The 20,444-nt window shown below is 35.0% G+C and overlaps 3 protein-coding genes and 1 long non-coding RNA gene across 6 annotated transcripts; 2 read left to right on the top strand and 2 right to left on the bottom strand.

Annotated features, from left to right (window-relative positions):
• The first annotated feature begins 236 nt into the window (after positions 1-236).
• On the top strand, positions 237-4,183 carry LOC105334417 (uncharacterized). 2 transcript variants are annotated; one of them, XM_020069809.3, is made up of 7 exons: positions 237-450; positions 544-649; positions 1,698-1,985; positions 2,437-2,530; positions 2,659-2,796; positions 3,145-3,419; positions 3,691-4,183. In XM_020069809.3, exons 2-7 carry the CDS (start codon positions 554-556, stop codon positions 3,916-3,918), a joined length of 1,119 nt encoding a protein of 372 aa, XP_019925368.3. In that variant the 5' UTR covers positions 237-450; positions 544-553; the 3' UTR covers positions 3,919-4,183. The 2 variants fall into 2 exon arrangements, with proteins under 2 accessions (XP_019925368.3, XP_011436157.3); XM_011437855.4 differs by lacking the exons at positions 237-450; positions 544-649 and adding an exon at positions 749-1,610.
• A 2,950-nt stretch (positions 4,184-7,133) lies between these two features.
• On the bottom strand, positions 7,134-10,743 carry LOC105334415 (uncharacterized). Its single transcript, XR_010711636.1, has 4 exons — positions 10,688-10,743; positions 8,586-8,660; positions 8,260-8,288; positions 7,134-8,009 (listed from the first exon to the last, which is right to left on the bottom strand). It is a non-coding gene; the product is annotated as an uncharacterized lncRNA (long non-coding RNA).
• Positions 10,744-15,056: 4,313 nt separating this feature from the next.
• Positions 15,057-16,541, top strand: LOC117680996 (uncharacterized). The gene is made up of 5 exons (XM_034443719.2): positions 15,057-15,357; positions 15,491-15,581; positions 15,937-15,993; positions 16,141-16,248; positions 16,405-16,541. The coding sequence occupies exons 1-5, from the start codon at positions 15,259-15,261 to the stop codon at positions 16,539-16,541; spliced, it is 492 nt and encodes a 163-aa protein (XP_034299610.2). The 5' UTR covers positions 15,057-15,258.
• LOC117680995 (putative nuclease HARBI1) lies at positions 16,502-19,467 on the bottom strand. 2 transcript variants are annotated; one of them, XM_034443718.2, is made up of 5 exons: positions 18,244-19,467; positions 17,844-17,946; positions 17,401-17,572; positions 16,903-17,160; positions 16,502-16,800 (listed from the first exon to the last, which is right to left on the bottom strand). In XM_034443718.2, exons 1-5 carry the CDS (start codon positions 18,460-18,462, stop codon positions 16,584-16,586), a joined length of 969 nt encoding a protein of 322 aa, XP_034299609.2. In that variant the 5' UTR covers positions 18,463-19,467; the 3' UTR covers positions 16,502-16,583. The 2 variants fall into 2 exon arrangements, with proteins under 2 accessions (XP_034299609.2, XP_034299608.2); XM_034443717.2 differs by having other exon boundaries at positions 17,338-17,572; positions 18,244-19,465.
• Positions 19,468-20,444: the final 977 nt, after the last annotated feature.

Raw genomic sequence — 20,444 nt, forward strand, 5'->3', positions numbered from 1 at the left:
ACCGGAGATTGCCATTTTTTAATTTTTTTTTTCAATTCTTGCTAGATGTAATTATTTAAACTTAAAATGAATTAACACATCACAGGGATGCGGTTTAAATCTCTTTTTAAAGTTGTTTGTGTTCCAGATGTTGACAACAAAACAAAACCTATCTAAAACGAACGTGACCCCTGGCCCCAAATGATCAATTTACTGACGACACGCTCCAGTGAGGACGACAATGACAGTCGGTAATGCTTAGCGGCCCATTCATCCAGGACAATGCCGTCCCCGACTCCCCGCTCATCGGCTGTTCATTGCTGAAAAATAACAGGTGAAAATAAATGAAGCCTTTTAAAGAAATGAGCCTTTACAACTGGTGTGTGGGGAAAGCATGTGGCAAGCGGTGCTCCGAGGGAAACCTCCAGCCCGCCAGATGACGCGAGCGAATTGGCTCGGCTACCGACCATGGTATGGTCTGTCTTAAACAAATGATTGTGCATATTGTCCCCAAGTCTCTATTTGTTGCAAGGTAGAACAGATTTGGCATCATTAATAATTCAGAGTCGATACCATGAGGATCAGCGATCTAAGGAAGAACGGCTGTTTTCGTGGCTACGATTTGTCCAGATTTACCCCATGCTCTCTGAGGGCCTACGAACCTCTGAAGGTAACTTTTGGGTTGTATATCAATAATTAATATCACCGAGAAATTATGAATTGATTAAACGATTGAGAAAAAGTAGATGAATATGTAGTTGTTACTTTAATTCTACTACTTGGAATTATTGGAAGTCCTGAATGTGGAGTTTATTCATATAACAAGTTGCACCTGACTTTTGCCGGGAATTCACCGAAGGAGACAATTGGTAGGAAGGAGGATTTCGATTTCCGGAAATATTTTTCAAAATCGTTTAACACCTTTATCGTGCATAATTTTGACCGCAACATTTCTAAATGCAGTGGCCGTGGACGAGACTTACTTTTCTATATATATAAGTAAACAATTATAACTACTTTATTGGCGAAGGACAAGGGTGAAGCACTGAACAATTTTAGCTGTCGAACTGTGTAAATACAGGGTATATATATATTACAACATTGACTCGATTTTATTGTTTGGTCTTTCGTGCGTGTGGAAATCCAATTTGTGAGAAGTTCCTTGTCAACCCCGGTGCAGTATTTTCTTCAGATTTTCAGGATGAAAAATTGTTAACTCGTCTCGTCCCAAGAATTGTCAAACTCATTCGGCATTTTTGGGCATTTAATGTAATTGTGCAATTGCTCATTCTTTGTGTGTGTAATTTAAAATGTGTCTGGGAATTTCACCTATTTACTGAAGCAGCTACGCGGTTTATCACAGTGATTTGTTGAATGTCACATTTGCTTCATGTTACATATAGAATCAATCACCGAGCTTATTTGGTTATCATTTTCCAATACGTTAAATTCGCATTTAGAAATTGACTGAAGAATAACCAATGACGATATTTGATACTGATATCGAAGCTTAAAGAAGAGACAAGACGTTGTTCCTAAACAAGAATTTGATGAAAAATGATAAAACTTATAAAGGATATTGCAGTGGAATTAATTTTAAAAGGAAAAAAACAGCAATTAACTACTACAGTGTACTATTTTTTCTAATAGATTGACCATCTTATTTAATCAAGATGCTGTAAATGAGAACATTCTATACATGTTGCCTTACCTTGCAGCCCTTGCTGACCAGCAGGTGCGACAGTGACCCCGTCTTCTACGTCCACCAAGGTCATCTCCCAACCCACATGCGGAGCCTGCGTTTGTCCCGTTACACGGACCAGCGACTCACCCGACACGCGCCCGCACGTGCACGTCGTTTGATGGTCACTGGCGGGGTGCTTGCTCTGTTCCTTGTGTCTGTGTTGTGCTTCTTGCTGTCGCTGTATTACTGGGGGAACAAAGGCTACGATGCACCGCCTTCTTTGGAGGACCCGGAGTCAAAAGTTTCTACAGCCTATGACAAGGTTAGTCTGATTTTAAGCGTGTTGTTATTTAATCTTTCAATATATTTGGAGATATATATATTTTTAAGTTATATGGGTAGAATTGGGTACATAGGTTATGTAAAAACCTTTTCAAATATGAACATGTAGTTAGAAGACATGCAACCCAACAATGAATGCAATGGATTATTTGAATTTTATTTTAAATGAATACAGCGATAAAATTCCTATACATTATATATATAAGCATATCTAATCACAAAAATGCTCATTCGGAGCGTTTTTCTATTAATTTTATTTTCAAAATTTTTGTTCAGTCTCACATTTTTTGTAAATTATTACCAAATCTGGATTCTCACAATTATTTCGTAAACCATTTTAATATGATCATAAATGTACTTATAATATTGCTGCTGTCCGACAAAACTTTTATTTGTTGTATGTGCCCTTAAACCATTGTCCAATTTTGCAGTTCAAACCAGAAAGAATCAACATAGAAAGAAACAATACTCTAGAGAAAATAGAAATCAAAGCCAACTACGAAAGCATTGTAAATTATAAGAATGGTAAGTTGATTTCATTAGTAAATCATCTGTTTTCTTTTGCTCATTGTTTACAATCTTAATATTTAATTTTATGGACATTTTAAAGGTATTAAACGTATACACTGATGTTGCGTTGACTTCTTTTGCAGCGTTGCGGAATCACAGCGTCAGGTTGCGCTGTTCAGCGGGCACCTGTCCAGCTTACTCGGCCTTCCGATTCAAATCTTCGTGTTACCAAGGACGCTGTCAGTGTAATGGCGAAAATTACCAACAGAAAAACTGTCTACGTACGTTGCTTTTTGAAAACTGTCACACATTTTGAGATAACGCACCAAAGATTCTAAAAATTCTTAAAATTTGCCAGTATATGATATATATATATGCTACAATATATTGGCAAATTCAGTATTTATCACAGCCTTAAAGACTGAGTTATAAATATGTCGTATCCTCTCGACCGTCCATCTGTCTGTCAGTTCATATTTTTAAGTACTTTCACGTCTGTTACATCTTTGTCAGGACATGTTTTTATTCTCTTTTTTTTTATAAATCACAAAATTTGTTTTACGTATTTTTGGTTTTTTCCAATTTTTGCTTTTTCATTTTAATAGAAAATCATGACTTGAATTTTACAGCTAAGTATGGTGACTGCTATATTGAGGAGAGAAACGACAGCCCCGTGGGGGTCTACAACGGGGGGATACGTCCCACAGTCTATTCCTGCCGATCAGCAGCTAATGGCAGGAACAAGGTTCACGTGTTCAGTAACTTCGGTAACAGCGCGAGCAATGAGACGACAGTGGAAATCTCCGGGGATTCGCCCGACCCCGTGTCTGTAGTCCTGTCAAACTATCACAAAGTCCACTGGAGGGTGATCATACGAGGAACGCTATTCCCAAATATTTATCTCGTAAGTTCATGTTTTAAAGATAAATTTAAGGCATACACGTCAGTAAATTCGCTCATCCCATAGAGCTCTCTGACCCTTTTATGCATTTATCTTATTCTGTTATAAATATTTGTACTTTCTTTTTTTATGGGGGTGGGGGATGGGGGTGTGTAGGTGGGATCATAAAAGCGAATAAATGGATAATTTTTCATATGAACAATATATATGTCTTCCTTCGCTAATGTAAATGTAATGGCGTCTATGTTGATATCGTTTTGATTTTTGACTCTAGGTTTCCCGCCATCACCTGCGGCGGTCCACGGTGCGCGTGGAGACAGAGCGGGGTAAGCCCGGACCCCCAGTAAACAGGGTGTTCTCTCACGTGGGGTACGGGGAGGACCAGTATGGGGGGCACACGGTGTCATTACTACGGGCGGTCAGTCAGCGCGTGGGACACATCTCATCATTTACCGGGGTCGCCTCGGCCGACAGATGGACAATTAACTTAGACACGCTATAGGTTTTGTCATGATGGGTGATATTGACTTTGTTACAGATATTTCGTCATTATTTATATTGGAGGTTTATAGATTACTTCAACACACTGTGGTTGACGTTATAGTTATTTGGAATTTTTTCCTTGTCTCGCTTTCCTGACTGTGTTTGTGTTTGGGTGGGGTGCGTGTGCATGCGTTCTTTTGTGAGAGAAATAGGTCTAGAAGGAGATATACATGTATGTATCATATTTATTGTTGATGAACAGAAATAAAAAAAAAGTTATTAGTTACTTTTTACCTACTACAGTCGATCTCAAATATTTAAAACGCTATTTTATGCACGCACGCATAAAAGGCACATATAAAGGCGACATTTATATAGAATAATTAAATTGTCTTTGATATCTTAATGTTAAGAGTTTTCTCTAAAGACGGTAAGCTTTTTTTAAAAAGCTAAGCTTGTAGATCTATTGACTCGTTAATGTCGTTTTACCCACCGTCCAATTGTTGACAGTACTTCTTCACTCTGGAAACATTGATTTTCCATCAACACTTGCCCGGTAAACTTGTCCAGTAAACACTTTTATTGAAAAATTCTAAAGATAGTTTCTTTTTAAAGATAAAAGAACATTAATTTTGTAGGTAACACGCTACACATGAATGGCAGCAATGGATGATTTTTAAGGTACCTCACTACTCCCAGACGTATACTTTTTAAGACACTATGTCACAAGAAAGCGATTTAAATGTTTTGTTAAATTGTTTATATCTTTCAATTCGATTATATATCGTCATAGCTAAGTGATTAACGTATTGGGCTTCTCTGAACCGCAGATCATAAGTTCGAATCCGCCTGGGGCTTTTGTTCATGTTTACTGAATTAAATGTTCGAAAAAGTAATTTTTCATTCAAAATTGCACATTTTTTTTTGCCTATTTGACTTAAAAACTTCTTCTCCATTATAATATCTATCATAATCAAGTAAATTTCTGCTGATTTGAGAAAATATTTCACGGTGTAGAGAGCCACCTTAAACAGACAAGTTTTTGCCCAGCCTCACATTTTCTTAAATCATTGTTTAAACTTAACATTTGCTAAATTTGGATACTCATATTTATTTCGTAAAATAAAGATTTTTGACTTATTCAAACTTTGGAGTCTAAACCAGAGTTAATCAGCACAAAAAATAAACACCACCTTTCAAAAAACAAGAGGCCCCAGGCCTTGACGGTCACCTGAGTAGCATAGCTCGTAGATGGACCATTCAAAGAGTCTCGTGTTTGGATTTTATTCTCCATTTTGAAGCCTTCTATGACTTTTCCCCCGTTTCTGATATCAAATGTTTATGTTTGGGAACATTAATTTAAAAAGGGGTGGCGAGAGACAAGAATCAGAGGACCCTCCGATTATCCAAACGCTAGTTCCATAGGCTAAACTTTGAAATATTTTGGTAAAAAGAGATCTGCATGCCTTTAATGGTCAGTCTTTTAAAATAAATACAATTTCATTTATAATGCTCACAGCGTGCATACAATTCATTGCTACAAGCATGCATCGCACCGGAAAGTAATGATTTCCTTTAAGGGGGATCTGCGCCATCTTTTACGTTTGAGAAGAAAAATGTAAACACTTCTTGAACTAGCTTGTTTCTTTCCAAAACTTACTGAAACTGTTGTCAAAATATACAAAAGCAATAAATATGACGTTCAATATGTTGTTTTGTATTAAAATACGCATACAGGACAGAACAATGCGTGTTTTAAGCACTTAGAACTGCGCAACTATAGACTTGAATTTAAGAATTAAAAATCTGTAAAAAATATGAAAGGTCATAAGTTTGTCCACTCTACAACCATTCGTTGAGAGAAAGGTCAACGCTTTCTTATTTAAGGTGTAACTATGTCTCAAAAGAGGGTACCCTGTTCTTAAAATGGGTCCAAAAAACTATCAATTTCCACGAGATATTTTTGTCTGTCTATGGAGGTACATTAAAGTTAATTTTTCATTGAAAAATATATGTACATGTATATCTAATATTAAAGGCAATTAACTTTTGAACCCTATCCCACATTTAAAAAGAATTTAATTTATACTTCAAGAACTAAAACAATACAATTGGAACTAGTATCTATAGAGATGTTTGTCACATTCAGCCCAGATTGTTTTGAATTGACATTTATTTTTTTTTGATAAAAATTTAACGTCAATGTGCCTCCATAGACACGGGAGTGTTGAGTATAGCATGGACTTTTCTTGTTCTTGTAGACTCATGCCGACTGATAAAAATAGGGTATCCTATTTTGAGGCAAAGTTACGACATAAATGTGCAAGATTCAACCTTTTTCTCAACAAATGGTTGTAGAGAAGACACAAATTAACAATTTTCTAAGTGATTTAAAAAGCATTCTTCTGTTCTTAATAATTTGCATACAAAACAACATATAGAACCGCATCTTTATTGTTTTTTCATCTTTCTACAACAGTTTTGGTTAGTTTTGCGCAGAAACAAGCCAGTTTAAAAAAAGTTTACATTTTTATTCTCAAATGTACAAGATGGCCGCACATCCCCCGTTAAGGGACACATGTTTGATATTTTATGACCAACTGACAATTTACTTGTAGTTTTGAAGGTGAAGTTAAGAATGTAAAATTGTTGACGGACGACACACGACGAAGGGCAATAGGTTACGTTCACTATATTGCCATATTTGCCACCCCTCCGCCTAAATAAAAAGCCTAAGCCTCTTACCCATGGTCAAGGTATTTAACAATTTAAGAAAAGAACATCATGGACATAATTACAATGACCTTAACCTTGACCCAGGGATCATTGAATTCACAATTTGGGTAGATGATTTCATGGTCATGGGCATCGTAACCATACATTTAGTTTTTCTCAAATCTTGATTCGAGTAGAGGAGAAGAATTTGTAAGATAAATTCACTGTTTGATCATATTGGCCTCGCCCTAAGAACCGGACCCTCGAACCAGGGGCCAACACTTTTTACAACTTTGGTAGACATCATAACCATGCAGTCAGGTATGATATTATCAAAATATATCACTTACCTGTAAAACAGCATTTCATTTTAGTCGACGTTTCACTGGATGTAATATTCATCCAGATATGTGTTAGAAAAGTATCACAACATCATCTTATCTAGAAGTCTTACGATTGTTGAAAGAATAACACAATTTAACAGCAATATAAGTACAGTATATATTTATTAGCAGTTCATAAGAAAAATCACAAAAAAACTGTGCACAGTGGAATTCAAACTGGTGCTACTGGTTATTGTATGTTGATATTATTAATTGGCATTAGATGAACATACATGTTTGTAACGACGTTTATTAAATTTTTATTCGTTTTGTTTTTGTCTCCAAAAATACCTATACGAAATAGTATATCAAATAGGTAACGATCAGGCTACTGCAAATATTATCAGATTTTTGGTAAACCAACTACCTGAAGTAAGATAATTGGTCCAATTGTGATGCACGACAGTGACAAATGCTAGTTTAAACAATACATGTATTTTGTTAGTAATTAGCATCATACATATTGCAGAAACAGTGCATAGCAGATTGAGAAACAATCCAAAATGTTGACTCATGTGACAGAAAAATTACATTATCTTTAGTACGCATATCATAATGTGACAAAGAGCAAGAAGTCAGACTTCAATGAAATACCAGTACTTTAATATTCATCTGCGGTCAGAGAGAGAGAGAGAGAGAGAGAGAGAGAGAGAGAGAGAGAGAGAGAGCAATTAATATACAAGTTGACTGTCTAAATTTACATATATATGTACAAGCCCTATATCTCATTAAGTGAGATATTGTATGGAGTATAATTCAGTTAATGATGAATATAGTACAAATTAGCAGGTAACATCCATTATGTGATTGGCCAGTAGTTTGGCCTTTAATTTTTAACCAAGAACAGAAATCAAATCAGCATATTTCAATTCTCAATTTATTTGTTCTTTGATAAAAACTTAATAAGTCCCCTTTTTTCGTAGCTTTGTGGTATTAAAGTTTTCAACATTTGTATTTCGTGGCCAGGACTACTAGTAATTGAATGGAAAATTGGATAGTCTCATGGATGAGCCTAGAAAATGGTAATAAATATAAAAAAAAAAGTAACTATAGATTGTAATCCATATAGGCACATACAGAGTGTGAGAGAGAAAGAGAACGGAAAACACGAAGGTATTCGGTAAAACTTTAGTTACTATAGTATCGATTTTATTCAATATCTTTACAGAGTAGCGAAGTAAATGTTTTAATATCATGTAGTAGTACGATTTGTTATGATTTTTAGATATCACAGTGACTGATTGGTTTACTGAAGTACATACCTCCGGATTGTCCAAGAGCAGGATTGTTTCTAAAACCACAATGTTGTAATATTAACTAGCCTACAGACACCATTAATGAGAAGCATTAGTTTTTTTGTATCATGTTTGTTTATAGGTAGTAACTGCTTATTTAATTATCCAGTCATAATGTACCTATCCACTAATCAATATACCACTTATAAAACAAATGATACTCACTTATATTACAATCTAGGTGCCCAAATATGTATTATTTAAAGAAAGATGAAAAGTAATTTCTTATATTAAATAATTAGGTTATAAATAAATGTGTAGATATCAAATGTTTCCGTTAGTCAAATAATTACCCAAACGGTCTTTGAATCCAATCTGGATTTCCTCTGTACTCAATTTCATTCTGGATAGTTCTACCATCTCTATCGCTAAAAAGGCAAATGAGAAAAAAAATATCTAAATTTTTTTCATACCATACGTGTAGATCGTTGTAAAATCACTTTTTAAATATACATGAATACATGAGTTTTAAAAATATTATACAATTATATAAACATGTTCTTAAACTAAAGAGGAATGAACGATTATGATGTCCATGAAGCCCCCTACCAAAATTGTGAAATGTATAGCCTCTGGGTCATGACTTCAGGGTACGACCAATATTTCCTTATAGTGAAGCTGTTTTTAATCTTATAACTCTTCTTCTCTACTCTTACAATATATATTTGAGATAAACTAAATGCATGGTAAAAACATTCACGAAGCCAGCTACCAAAATTGTGAAATTCATGGCCCCTACATCAGGGGTTCAGGCTCTAGGGCGAGGCCGATATGGCCATATAGTGTAAATGTATTTAATCTTAGAATATCTTTTTCTCTCTATCCATATCAGGGAGAGATAAACTGAATGCATGGATATGATATTCATGAAACTTCCCAAATTTCAAATTCGGATTAGTGTTTTTAAAGGAAAGCTTAAAATGGAAAACCGAGACCCTCTGACAGGTCAGTGTTAGGGCTATGGTACTCAGGTGACCGTCAAGGCCTGTAGGCATTTTGTTTTCTTGTTCAATCACCATATTAACATCGCTGATTTGGTATCAAGTAATAAAATATTCCTTGTGGTATTGCTGTAAAACATTACATATAATTTTCATATCAAAAATATATTTTGATAAAAATTTTTATCTAAACATGGATACTAGTAAATAGAGCAAACTGCTAAATTAAATCATTGTTATTCACACAAAACTTTCATTTCAGCCTTTCTCAAATGAAAACTTTTACACCACCCCTCTTAACGGAAGTAATTCCAATACATTATCTATGCTTGATTTAAAGAATGGCAAATTTAGCGTTTACACATGCAAGTCAATATCAAATCGGATTTTAAACTCGTGTATTTGTGTTGTAGCATATAGCAATCTATATTTGTAAAACATCTATCAAGATGGCTGGATGTCTATATAAGTTTCCCCAGGAAGATGAGCTCTGTTCAAAGATACCGGTAATGTCTCAAAATGTAAAGCTGAAATATATATGCTGTTTCTTTACTTGATGATAGTTTATGTTTAAGAGTAGAAGAAGGAAAAGTTTCTTACAATATTTGCCCTTAAATTTGAAAGTTGTTTAAATCTCATGAAAATACACATATATCATCTTTAACACATATGTATATAAAGCACCAAGCTATATTTTTATCTTGTTTTCATAAAAGCATAATAACTTCAACATTTTGTCATGTTTCTAAGATGTAGTAAATAACTAGTACATTTTCTCATAGTTTTTTGAAAAGGAAAATGTGTCCGCAGCCGTCGCTTCCAACGAAACAGATATATTTTATGTTATGAAAAAATGACAATAACAAATCGTGAACCATCTCAAAAAACCATAAAACGAGATACAAATTCAAAGCAGAGCAACTCGGACCTCCAAAAAGATAGAGGTAGGATCAGGTACCTAGGAGGAGTGAGCATCCTTTGCCGACCGGTCACACCTGCCTTGTGCTCTTTGTCGTAATCGGGAAAAAAAAAACCCCGGAAAAGTCTGTGGAAAATTAAATGATTAATTATGGTCTAACAATTAGTATGAAAAACGTCAGTCAGCATGCGACCCAGTGGAAGGTTGTATTTGCTGACAATGTCGTTGTATTGCACATAGAACTGCTAAGTTTTAAGAAAAATTCATGAAAATGCACTGTTTATGACGTCTGAATTACACTTTTGAAAGTCTAATCTGGTAACTATTTATAGACTTTCAATTTATGGGTATTCTTGTAGAAATATTACATTCCAATTTTTGTGATTTTTTTTAAAAATTACTTTAAAACAGTGCAAAATATGACTAAAAGTACAACTAGGTCTTTGTTGACCGTCTAGCCTCCTTAAAACACGATATTTTTCTTAAGTCAGCATGATTATGTAGTGTTACAGTAAAATGGCCATAAAATCCTTACGTGACTGTTTGCCGAAGGAGAATATTCAATTCATTTGCTTTCAGTGTCTGTAATCTGCAAAAAATATAATTAAATGCGTATTTTCAGTTTGTGTGTGTTTATTTACAAAATATCTTAAATTAAAAAATGATATTTAAAAACAATAAGTATAATTATTATCTTTTATCCTGAAATGAAACCTAAACAAGAAATTACAACGTGTCTATTTACTTCATCTCTAAGTCGTTACATTCTAATACTTCACTAGAGTTGACGTGGTCATGTCCCTGGTGACATCTGTTAGTTCTAGATCTAAAGCAGATGATATTACATGAAAGTTTTAAATTCATATATAAGCTACGTTTTTATGGTAGAGAAACAGTGTTTTCAGTTCATTTCAGGACATAAATGAGGTCCTGGTGAGCTATAATGCATTACACGAGGCCGCAATGAAGATGCAATATTTTGAAACCATTCCCTTATATTCATTTACTAATTACTGATGAATATATTGAAATCTAATCTCACGCTTGGTTACTCTCAGTACTTTGATGAATTTTCATACTGACATGTGGATCTGCTAAGTAGCTGCTTACGTAATCCTGACATATTCAATAGTCTATCTTCTAACAACCGGGTATATTGTACAGAGAAAGTTGGCTATTTGTCTGTCACCAATTCAAAATGAGCCTAATTTTTGCAACGGACGCAAAATATATTTTGTGAGCATAATCTACCGTATAACGGGTATTTTTTACGTGCTGCTATTTTTTACTAATTTTTACGAGTTTTATATAATCGTAAAAATTAAACGCGTAAATTTTCACAGAAGTAAAATAACACCGCACGTAAATTTTCTACATCGTACGTATGAGATTAATGCTGATGACCTTCAGCTCAGTCCCTGACGGCTGTACATGTAGGTATATTTAAGCGGTTTTGGTCACGTGGTGATAACAGTTCATATCGTTCTATTCAGTCTTGAGTATTTTTTAAAACTTCGTATAATGCCACGTTAGTAGCTAGATTTCAATCACTCAGTCATTAACTATGGCGGGGATACGAACCTTTTTCAAACCATTATCTACAATGCCATACCGAAATGGATCGCTTAGTTTGAGAGAGAAAGAAAAAGAGAGAAAAATTGAAATGGAGTTGTCTCCCCCCCCCCCCCCCCCCCCCCCCCCCGTAAATCGAACTGAGACGAGCACATGGTGTACATCAATGATGATACCAAGATTAATAGGAATAAGTAAAGTGTATATAACAAATGAAATAAAGGAAAATGAATAAACACAATCATTTTAAATAAGGACTCGTTAACAGAAAAACGATTTTCTGATTTATATGTGTGTTAACTGTAACAAAGTCACGGTGAAATTTTACGCCTTTTACCACAGATGATTTCAATTTTTTACTTACATGTCCAATTCGTAAAAAAATTACGCGTAAAAATTCAAATCGCACTATTTTAAAACAAATTCGCAAAAGATCACAGCAGTAAAATTACCCGTTATACGGTATTTGAACTACATTTGAATAAACCAATACTAAATGTAGAATGACATTTGTACAGTTTATAAGTAAATATCGTGTATCTTTCTACCAAACGGAGACTGAAGATGGAAGATTTTAGATTTATCTTAATTCAATCTGTCCATTGTTCTAAGTAATAAATATTTACATTTTCACTTGCCTTTGTCTGTGAAAACACTACGAATCAAATTTGAATCCTATAATACAATAACTTCATAAAACCTGAGTGACACAAAATGGGCGTGTCTTATAGCATAACCAAAATAAAACGGTACTGGCTGCACCGCGTAGTCATACATAGCATGTGCTACATGAAAAAATAGTGGTTTTGGATTGTTGTTTTAAAGTGTATCAATTGAAAAAGTATTTATATAAGTAATAAGAAATCATTCTTTGAATATTATGAGGTGATGTTTTTGGCCGTAGAGTGGTCAAATCTACCATAAAGCCCTTCGGGCTTTATTGGATTTGACCACGCCCCGACCAAAATTATTACCTCATAATACTCAAAGAATGATTCCTTATTCCTTAAATAATACAAATACGAATTTTTAAATCAAAAACAAAAAGATAACCCGATATCAATAATAAAAGATGGAAAACCATTTTCTCAAGAGAAAACTATTCAATGAGTTCAAATCTTGAAAAAGTCATAATACTTAGGCCATCATTGTCATCATTGTCTGTAACAAACTAAAATTCGTTGTGTATAATTATAATTCCCCTTGGTTCACCCTTCCGGTTTATCATTTGGAGAGCCCCTTGTTTTAATACTTTGACCCTTGGTTACAGTGGTAACAGATCAATCCTGTGGGGAGCCCCTCGTTGATACCTTAAATAGTTGGTAAAATTATGCACGGGTTGTACCCGGGAACATCAGCCGATAGACGTGGTCGTTACCCGTCTAGTGCTCAGGGGCCTGTTTTAGAAAAACATCAGGGGCTCGTATCATAAAGAGGTCTAAGTTTTGGCGTAACTTAGTCCGACTAAATCATTTACGCCCAAAATTTACGCTGGCTTAAAATGCATTTCATAAAGCCGTAAATCTTGAGATGTAGGTCACACTTAGTCCGCCAATGTGAGCATGCGCGAAGTGTGTGCGTGGTGGAACACAATACTGAATAAAAAATATTATTATAGTAACAGTTTAAGTGTATTATTCTTCTCGATCTGCCCGTACACTAAATGAATATTTTAACGATTCAATGCAGTCATCAGTATACTCTAACAAATATACAGCTGTATAGCCATGTAATGTTCAGTATATACATATGTATGTACAGATGAAACAGATGAAATTGTTATAATTTCATATTTACACGAATATAGATTTAATTTAAAACTTTAAATTGGTGTAAACTTGCACAAATACACTTTTATGATAATGATATACCAGTATTTCTGAAAGCTGAAACACACGGGGGGGGGGGGGGGGGGGGGGCACAATTCTAAAAAGTATTTTAAGAAAAAAATATACAAAATAATTAATAAATTAGAACATGTAGTTACATTGCATTTAAAAGAGAGAGAACAGTGAATTGTTAAATTCTTAAAAGAAGAAAGAGAGGGAGAGAGTGAGAAAGAAAAAAAGGAGAGAAAGAGAGATGGTACAGAACACAATTCGGAGAAAGTGAGAGAGAAAAAATAATTCATATGTTGGTAATTATGTAAAAGAGAGAGAAAATAATTAATACAATTCTTAGAGAGAGAGAGAGAGAGAGAGAGAGAGAGAGAGAGAGAGAGAGAGAGAGAGAGAGATTGTTCACATTAGCTACTACAACGTGAATCAAAATTTTGTATGTTCTCGTGTATTTTCCAATTTGCCTCACATTTACATGTGAATTACATATTTTGACGATTCTCTTAAGTTATAAGTTTCAAGAGATGAATTTCGGTCGTGTCAAAAAATTGTCGTCTGCATCTTTTCATTACCGATTAAACATCATGGCTGAAAGTCAGAAAAAAGCATCGAAGAGAAAACCAAATTGGTCTGATGAAGAACTTCAGATCATGGCATCCTGTGTTCGAGAAAATCGCGAAATTTTATTTGGGAAATTTTCTTCAAGTGTAACTTCGGAAAAGAGGAAAGCGGTCTGGAATGACATAACACGCCAGTAAGTTGGAATATTTACAGCAGACTATATCTTACGAACTAAAGTGCCTCATCTTGAAGTACTGCATGAAAATGTTAATAAATTCTTTAGTAATTATTTAAAAATACAATTATAAAGACATTTTAAGATAAAAATGAAAATAAAAACGAGCATTTTATTAAAATGAATTCAATTAAAAAACATCAATTTGTAAAGAAATATTATATGGGTGTTTCAAGATTTATCAAATAAGCACAGTTTGAAGTGTGATTTTTAAAGTTCATCTACAAAATCAGCGTAAATACATTTAATGCCTAGATCAAAGGTGTTAGGAGCCGGGTGCGCCTCCCCCTTCCACCTGACACTGCATAGTTTTTTTAAATTTGAATGCCAAAATAATGATAGCACATTGGATCGATCCTCCTCAAAGAATGCTTTAATCATTTGAACTTCCTAAGATATAGATATACATATTATGTATGCATAAGTATTAAATACACTTAATAACATTATATAAACAGTTTACTCGCCTACCTCCCCCCCCCCCCCCCCTTAAACACACACACGCGCACACACACACACACACGCACACACACACACACTTTTCTCCTCAAAAATAAGAGAAAATAGCGAAATGACTTCATTGAAATATATATATATATATATATATATACCTTTTCTTTGTTTGTTTGAGTTACATGTGCTTTGGTAGTGTTAGATAGGGTAGGTGCAAATTAAAACTTGGTAAAGCCCCCCCCCCCCCCGGGGGGTGGGGGGGGGGGGGGTAGTAGTAATTGATCCACTTGCTCCACCCCCTCCTATGTCGTGAAATTTGCTTCTACTTAGGAAAATATAACATGTAATGAAAAACGATGTTTTTATTTTTCAAGAATCAATGCAGTCTCCATAACCTGTGGTACGCGGGAGGCAGAAGAGGTGAAGAAGAGATGGAAAGACGCAAAGATGTCGGTGAAAAAAAAAGAAGCCACAAGAAAGAATATTGTGAAGAGGACTGGGGGCGGGCCTCCACCTGATTTAGGTTTCAAACCCTGGGAGTTGGATGTACGTATTTTGACTTTTGAGGTCGAATAATCATTGAATATTTTTTTTAAATATAATTCTACCCTCGATTATATTCAACATGTACATGACTAAGTAATAATTGCAGTTAAAAAGCCCATGGTATTCTCCACAGGTTCTTTCCCTGATCCCAGAGGAAACCATTTCGGGTATCGAAGGGGCTGTTGATACGGCGCAAAAACCGAGCCCTTCTGAGAATGAAGCAGGTGCAGTGCCAGTTACGTACATATATATTATATAATAATAATGCTAGTTTAACTAGTATTATTATATATATACATGTATATATGTTCACGATATGTGCATGTATTATTGACTGGAAGTCATACAGATCAAAAATGTTGAAATTGTGCATTCTGAATGGAGTGTCCTTATCGCGAATCAAAAACAATTAAACTTTCTCTTTTGATACGAAATAATTATTTTTTTATTACAAAGTTGCTATAAGCGATTTTATAATATTAAGGAAAACGAATGGTAGACTTTTATATATGATTTAAATATAACTTTTACTTATACACTACTGATACCGTTCATAAAGACAATATATTTTTTTTTCAGGATGTTCCAGGTCCAATCAAGCCACCGAAAGTTCGATCGTTGAACAACCTTTTGTCAGTAAGAACATTTTTATTTGAGAAAATAAATTTGCTACGATGCTAATTTTTAAGAAACTTAATTGAACTTATATCAATAAGTTATGGATAAGTGTTTATACAGTATACTAAGTATTTATTATAGTTCTCATAACGTTATTTACGATAGTCAAAGAAGTTGAATTGCCAGAATTTGAAACGGAGACAGCCCCAGAAGAGCCACCAGAAGAGGGAGAGAAAATCAACAGTGACAGGAGAATCTTGAAACCATCGTCCCGTAAGTACTTTTTTTTAGTATCGTGTAAAGTAACACGTAAAAAACTTATGAGTTCTAAGGGTGGGAAATTATTAATATTACATTAACTTAACTTAATTAACAAATGATTTCAAACTTTTGAATGATAATGAAAATGTTCCTTTGCATTTTTTTCAGATAAAAAGAAGAAGGCGCCAAAGGATCAACTAATGGGTGAACTTGTGGAAATAAAACGACGTCGTGTTGAAATCGAAGAGAGAAAAGCGCTGGCTTTTGAACGAATTGCCTCAGCATTAGAAATGAAGAAAAAATAATAAAATTGAAACAAATGATGAATGATGAATATTTGTCTTTATTCAAAGCAAGCTTGCAACTTGCTCTCTTGTCTGATTAGCCAGAACAGGTGCGTTGTCCCCAAACAACATGTTTTGGTGGTAATTCACTACTCGTCCTCTGTCTTGTAATGGAATTTTTCCTTTCAATGCAATGTTATGAAGTCTAAAGCATATTTCTATTATTCTGGAGCACTTAATTGGCGAAAATGGAAGAACACCCCCAGACTGATGTAAGCACCTACAAAAGGTAATATATTATGTAAACACGATAATGGTAAAAAAATTTTAAAATGTGCTAAATTTTGTTGTGATTTGGTTAATTTTTTTTATTATGACGCACCTAAACCTAGCCTTTAAAACGCCAAATGCCCTCTCAACCACCACTCTTGTTTTTCCATGGCTGTCATTGAATTTCTCCTCCCTCCTGTTGCTTGGGGACTGATAGGGAGTCAGCAACCACGTGCGTAATGGGTATCCTGAGTCCCCGAGCAACCAGCCACCCTCTGGAAGAGACTGGACTCGATCAGGAAGTCCGGAGTTTGTGAGCACGTATGCATCGTGGGTTGATCCAGGGTAGCGGGCATTGATGTGTAGGAATCTTGATTAGAAATAAAAGCAATATAAATTATATGTAGAAATAGCATTAATGTATCAGTATCTAACAATTAATATATGTGACTGTTTATGCATATACCTAGGTTTAAGCGGTTACAAATTTGAAAAAAGCATATTTCCTTTGAAGAATAACAAAAAAAAAATGCATAAATGAATTAACCTCATGTTGGCATCAGCTACCGCTTGGATGTTTAATGCGTGAAAGTTTTTCCTACAAACGTACGCAAATTCCTCGGGGCCAGTCATTCCTTTTATTGGAATGAGCGTCCCATCAACAGCACCGATGCAGTTTGGTATGTGAGCAATTTCATGAAAATCCGTTTTGATGGATCGCATTTCACACACCCTTTCCGGAAAGTCTATGTTGTCTATGGTTGCATTGATAGCATAGCAAACTGAAGTGGACAAAAATATACCAATTTAAAAAAATGAAACACCTCTGTATAATTAATGATACAGTATCTGCCAAGTTATTACAAAATAAATTCCCGTGAGCGCTTTATATATCTCAATTCAATAATAATTGTGTAAAATTATTAAAATGAGTAATATCCAAGTTCTTAAATAAACGAAATACTCTTGTACATTTACTTATACCAATTAATAAAAAATATTTGTAGATTATTTAATCTATCATACTGGAAAATATATTACTAAGAGATATACCATTATGAATTATACGGCACACAGATGACCTCGAAATGCTGTGCAAATCCCCAACTTCAGAGAAAAAGTCAGCTTTAGCCACGTATCTTAGTGTGACAAGTACCTATATGTAAATAAGACACATATATACAACAAATGTTATATCACCCGTCATTTGCGAATTTGATTTTAGAAGAGATCGACTGTGCATAACGGTATCAACATTTATAATTCACATGTATTCAAAATAATATTTTGCACAAGTATTATTCAAATAACTATCGTTTTCATCACTGCTCCCATGTCAATCATTTGATATACACACAAATTTACGTGAAATAAATCAAACAACAAAAACATTCAGTCATTTAAATCATATTTATTTTAATATTGTAGGAAAAAGTGAAATATGAAATTCTACCTGAATGTATGTAGGTATAGCATGAACCCTACGCGTGGGCCTTGCCACGTATTCATCTACTTTGGACACAATATCAAGAATGACATGTCTTGGGAAGCGATATCTGTTGATTAGGTCGATGTCTTGCATACTTTCTAAGGCATTATTTCTGTCTAGAAACACCCTTTCCCTCCTTAAACGTCTTCGCTCTCGCCTTTGTATAATGAGCAAGGTCGCCATTATTGTAAACAGACTATATTTACGCCCAAACAAAAGCAGACGTAGACTTATGACCAAAATTTAGTCCGTCGTAAACTTACGCCTCTTTATGAAACGCATTTTAGTCCCATTTCCGAACGTAGTCCAAGGATTACACCCAGACTAAGCTTACGCCTAGACGTAGGCCTCTTTATGAAACGAGCCCCAGGTATTTAAACAAACCATTTTTGTACGTTTTAACCACACGTGTTTGAATAGGTTTTCGGTAGTATGTTTTTCTTTTTGTTTATTTTATCAGGGTCTTTTCTGCCTTGTTTTGCTGTAAATTTCCCCGTCCCTACAGAACGTCAATACCTGTCAGGGAAGGAGGGTTCTTGGGTGCTGAAATATTTCCGGCTCCTGTATTTATGAGTAGCCGTTTCCATTTTCATGGGATAATTTATAGAGACCGCTGTTCTACAGTGAGTGAGTGAACTACGGCGGCCCTTTCGACACATCTTTAAAACTACTTATGAATTTATACCTGAGGGTGATCCTCGCAGTTTTACCAATTTATAATCGTCAATGCAGATACGTGCTTTAACTTAACATTGTGAAAGTTTGATATTTATATAATTTGTGTCATTTGAAAACTTATATTCTGTTTATTGAGTTTATTGAAAGAAACCTCCAATCAGCGTGGACGAGGCCATGGGTTATTTACATTTCCAAGGAAAACTTTCGTCTAATGAAGCCTCGATAGACCCGTGCAGTATGTGAACTTTCTACATGTCCTTCAACTTAGTTCTGGTGGTTGCCGATATACTTAAACCTGACTGTAACCACGTGTTCACCTGAGGGTTCTTCAACACCACGTGCACCGGAACCGGGCTGACTAAATAGACTTGTTCCTTCATTTCATTATTTAATTTGTATATTTTTTTTTGTTTGGTTTTTCTCGTTGAATTTTCTGTTTAATTTTATTTTATTTTGTTATTAAATATTTTGTTAAAAATTTCATACTTGTTCTGTTGATTTATGTAAGTTCATCAGGATGCATAATCACACATCCCCACAAATGGTGGCAGCGGTGGGATGCATCTGAGCTTGCATAAATCAAAAGATTTTCTTGTGTTTGCATGTTAGAAATTTTGACTTCGATATTTCTTATTTTTGTATGTTTCAGTGCATAAACTTTCACAATGTCACATATGTCGAAATGGATGACCGAGCTTATCGCGAAAGGGTCAAGCGTCAAGGACTGTTTAGAGGTGTGGCGTCAGGAGCAGGAGGCACTGAGAGCTGAGAGAGAGTCTGCTAGGGCTGAAAGAGAGGCAGTGAGGGCAGAGAGAGAAGCTGAGCGAGAACTTGAGAAAGTAAGGTTAGCTCATGAAAGAGAGGAGCGTCAAGCTAAGAGAGACAGAGATAAGTGGGAGGCTGAGAAAGAGATAACGTTGAAAGAGTTAGCTCTTAAAGAAAGAGAGTTAGAAACTGGTCCCTCCCCTCAGAGTGTTCAAACTCCTAGTGTAAAGTTGCCCAAATTTGAAGAAGGTCAAGACCCTGATGTTTTTCTAAAATCATTTGAGAAAATAGCTGGCTTACAAAAGTGGGATAAATCTCAATTGGCGGTTCGTTTAGTCCCCATGCTATCGGGTAAAGCTCTTGAGGCCTATTCTAGATTGTCGGATGAGGAAAGTGATAATTACGATGCTATTAAAACTGCTATTCTGAAAAGGTATGAATTGACTTCAGAGGCTTATCGGGATAAGTTTAGGAAGTGTAGACAGTTCAGTGATGAGTCATTTAAAGATTTTGTTGTTCGTGCAGAAAGGTTCTTTCACCATTGGTGTGATAGGGATGATATTGGGTCAGACTTTGAATTGTTGTTTGATTTGATTTTGAGAGAACAGGTGATAGGAAGTTGTTCAAATGATTTGCAATTGTGGGTTCGTGAGCATACTCCAAAGTGTATCAAAGATGTTATAACTTTGTCGGAGTCATTTCAGGTTGCACATAAAGGCAGT

The sequence above is a fragment of the Magallana gigas genome, chromosome 3 (assembly GCF_963853765.1).
Source record: "Magallana gigas chromosome 3, xbMagGiga1.1, whole genome shotgun sequence".
Taxonomy (NCBI): domain Eukaryota; kingdom Metazoa; phylum Mollusca; class Bivalvia; order Ostreida; family Ostreidae; genus Magallana; species Magallana gigas.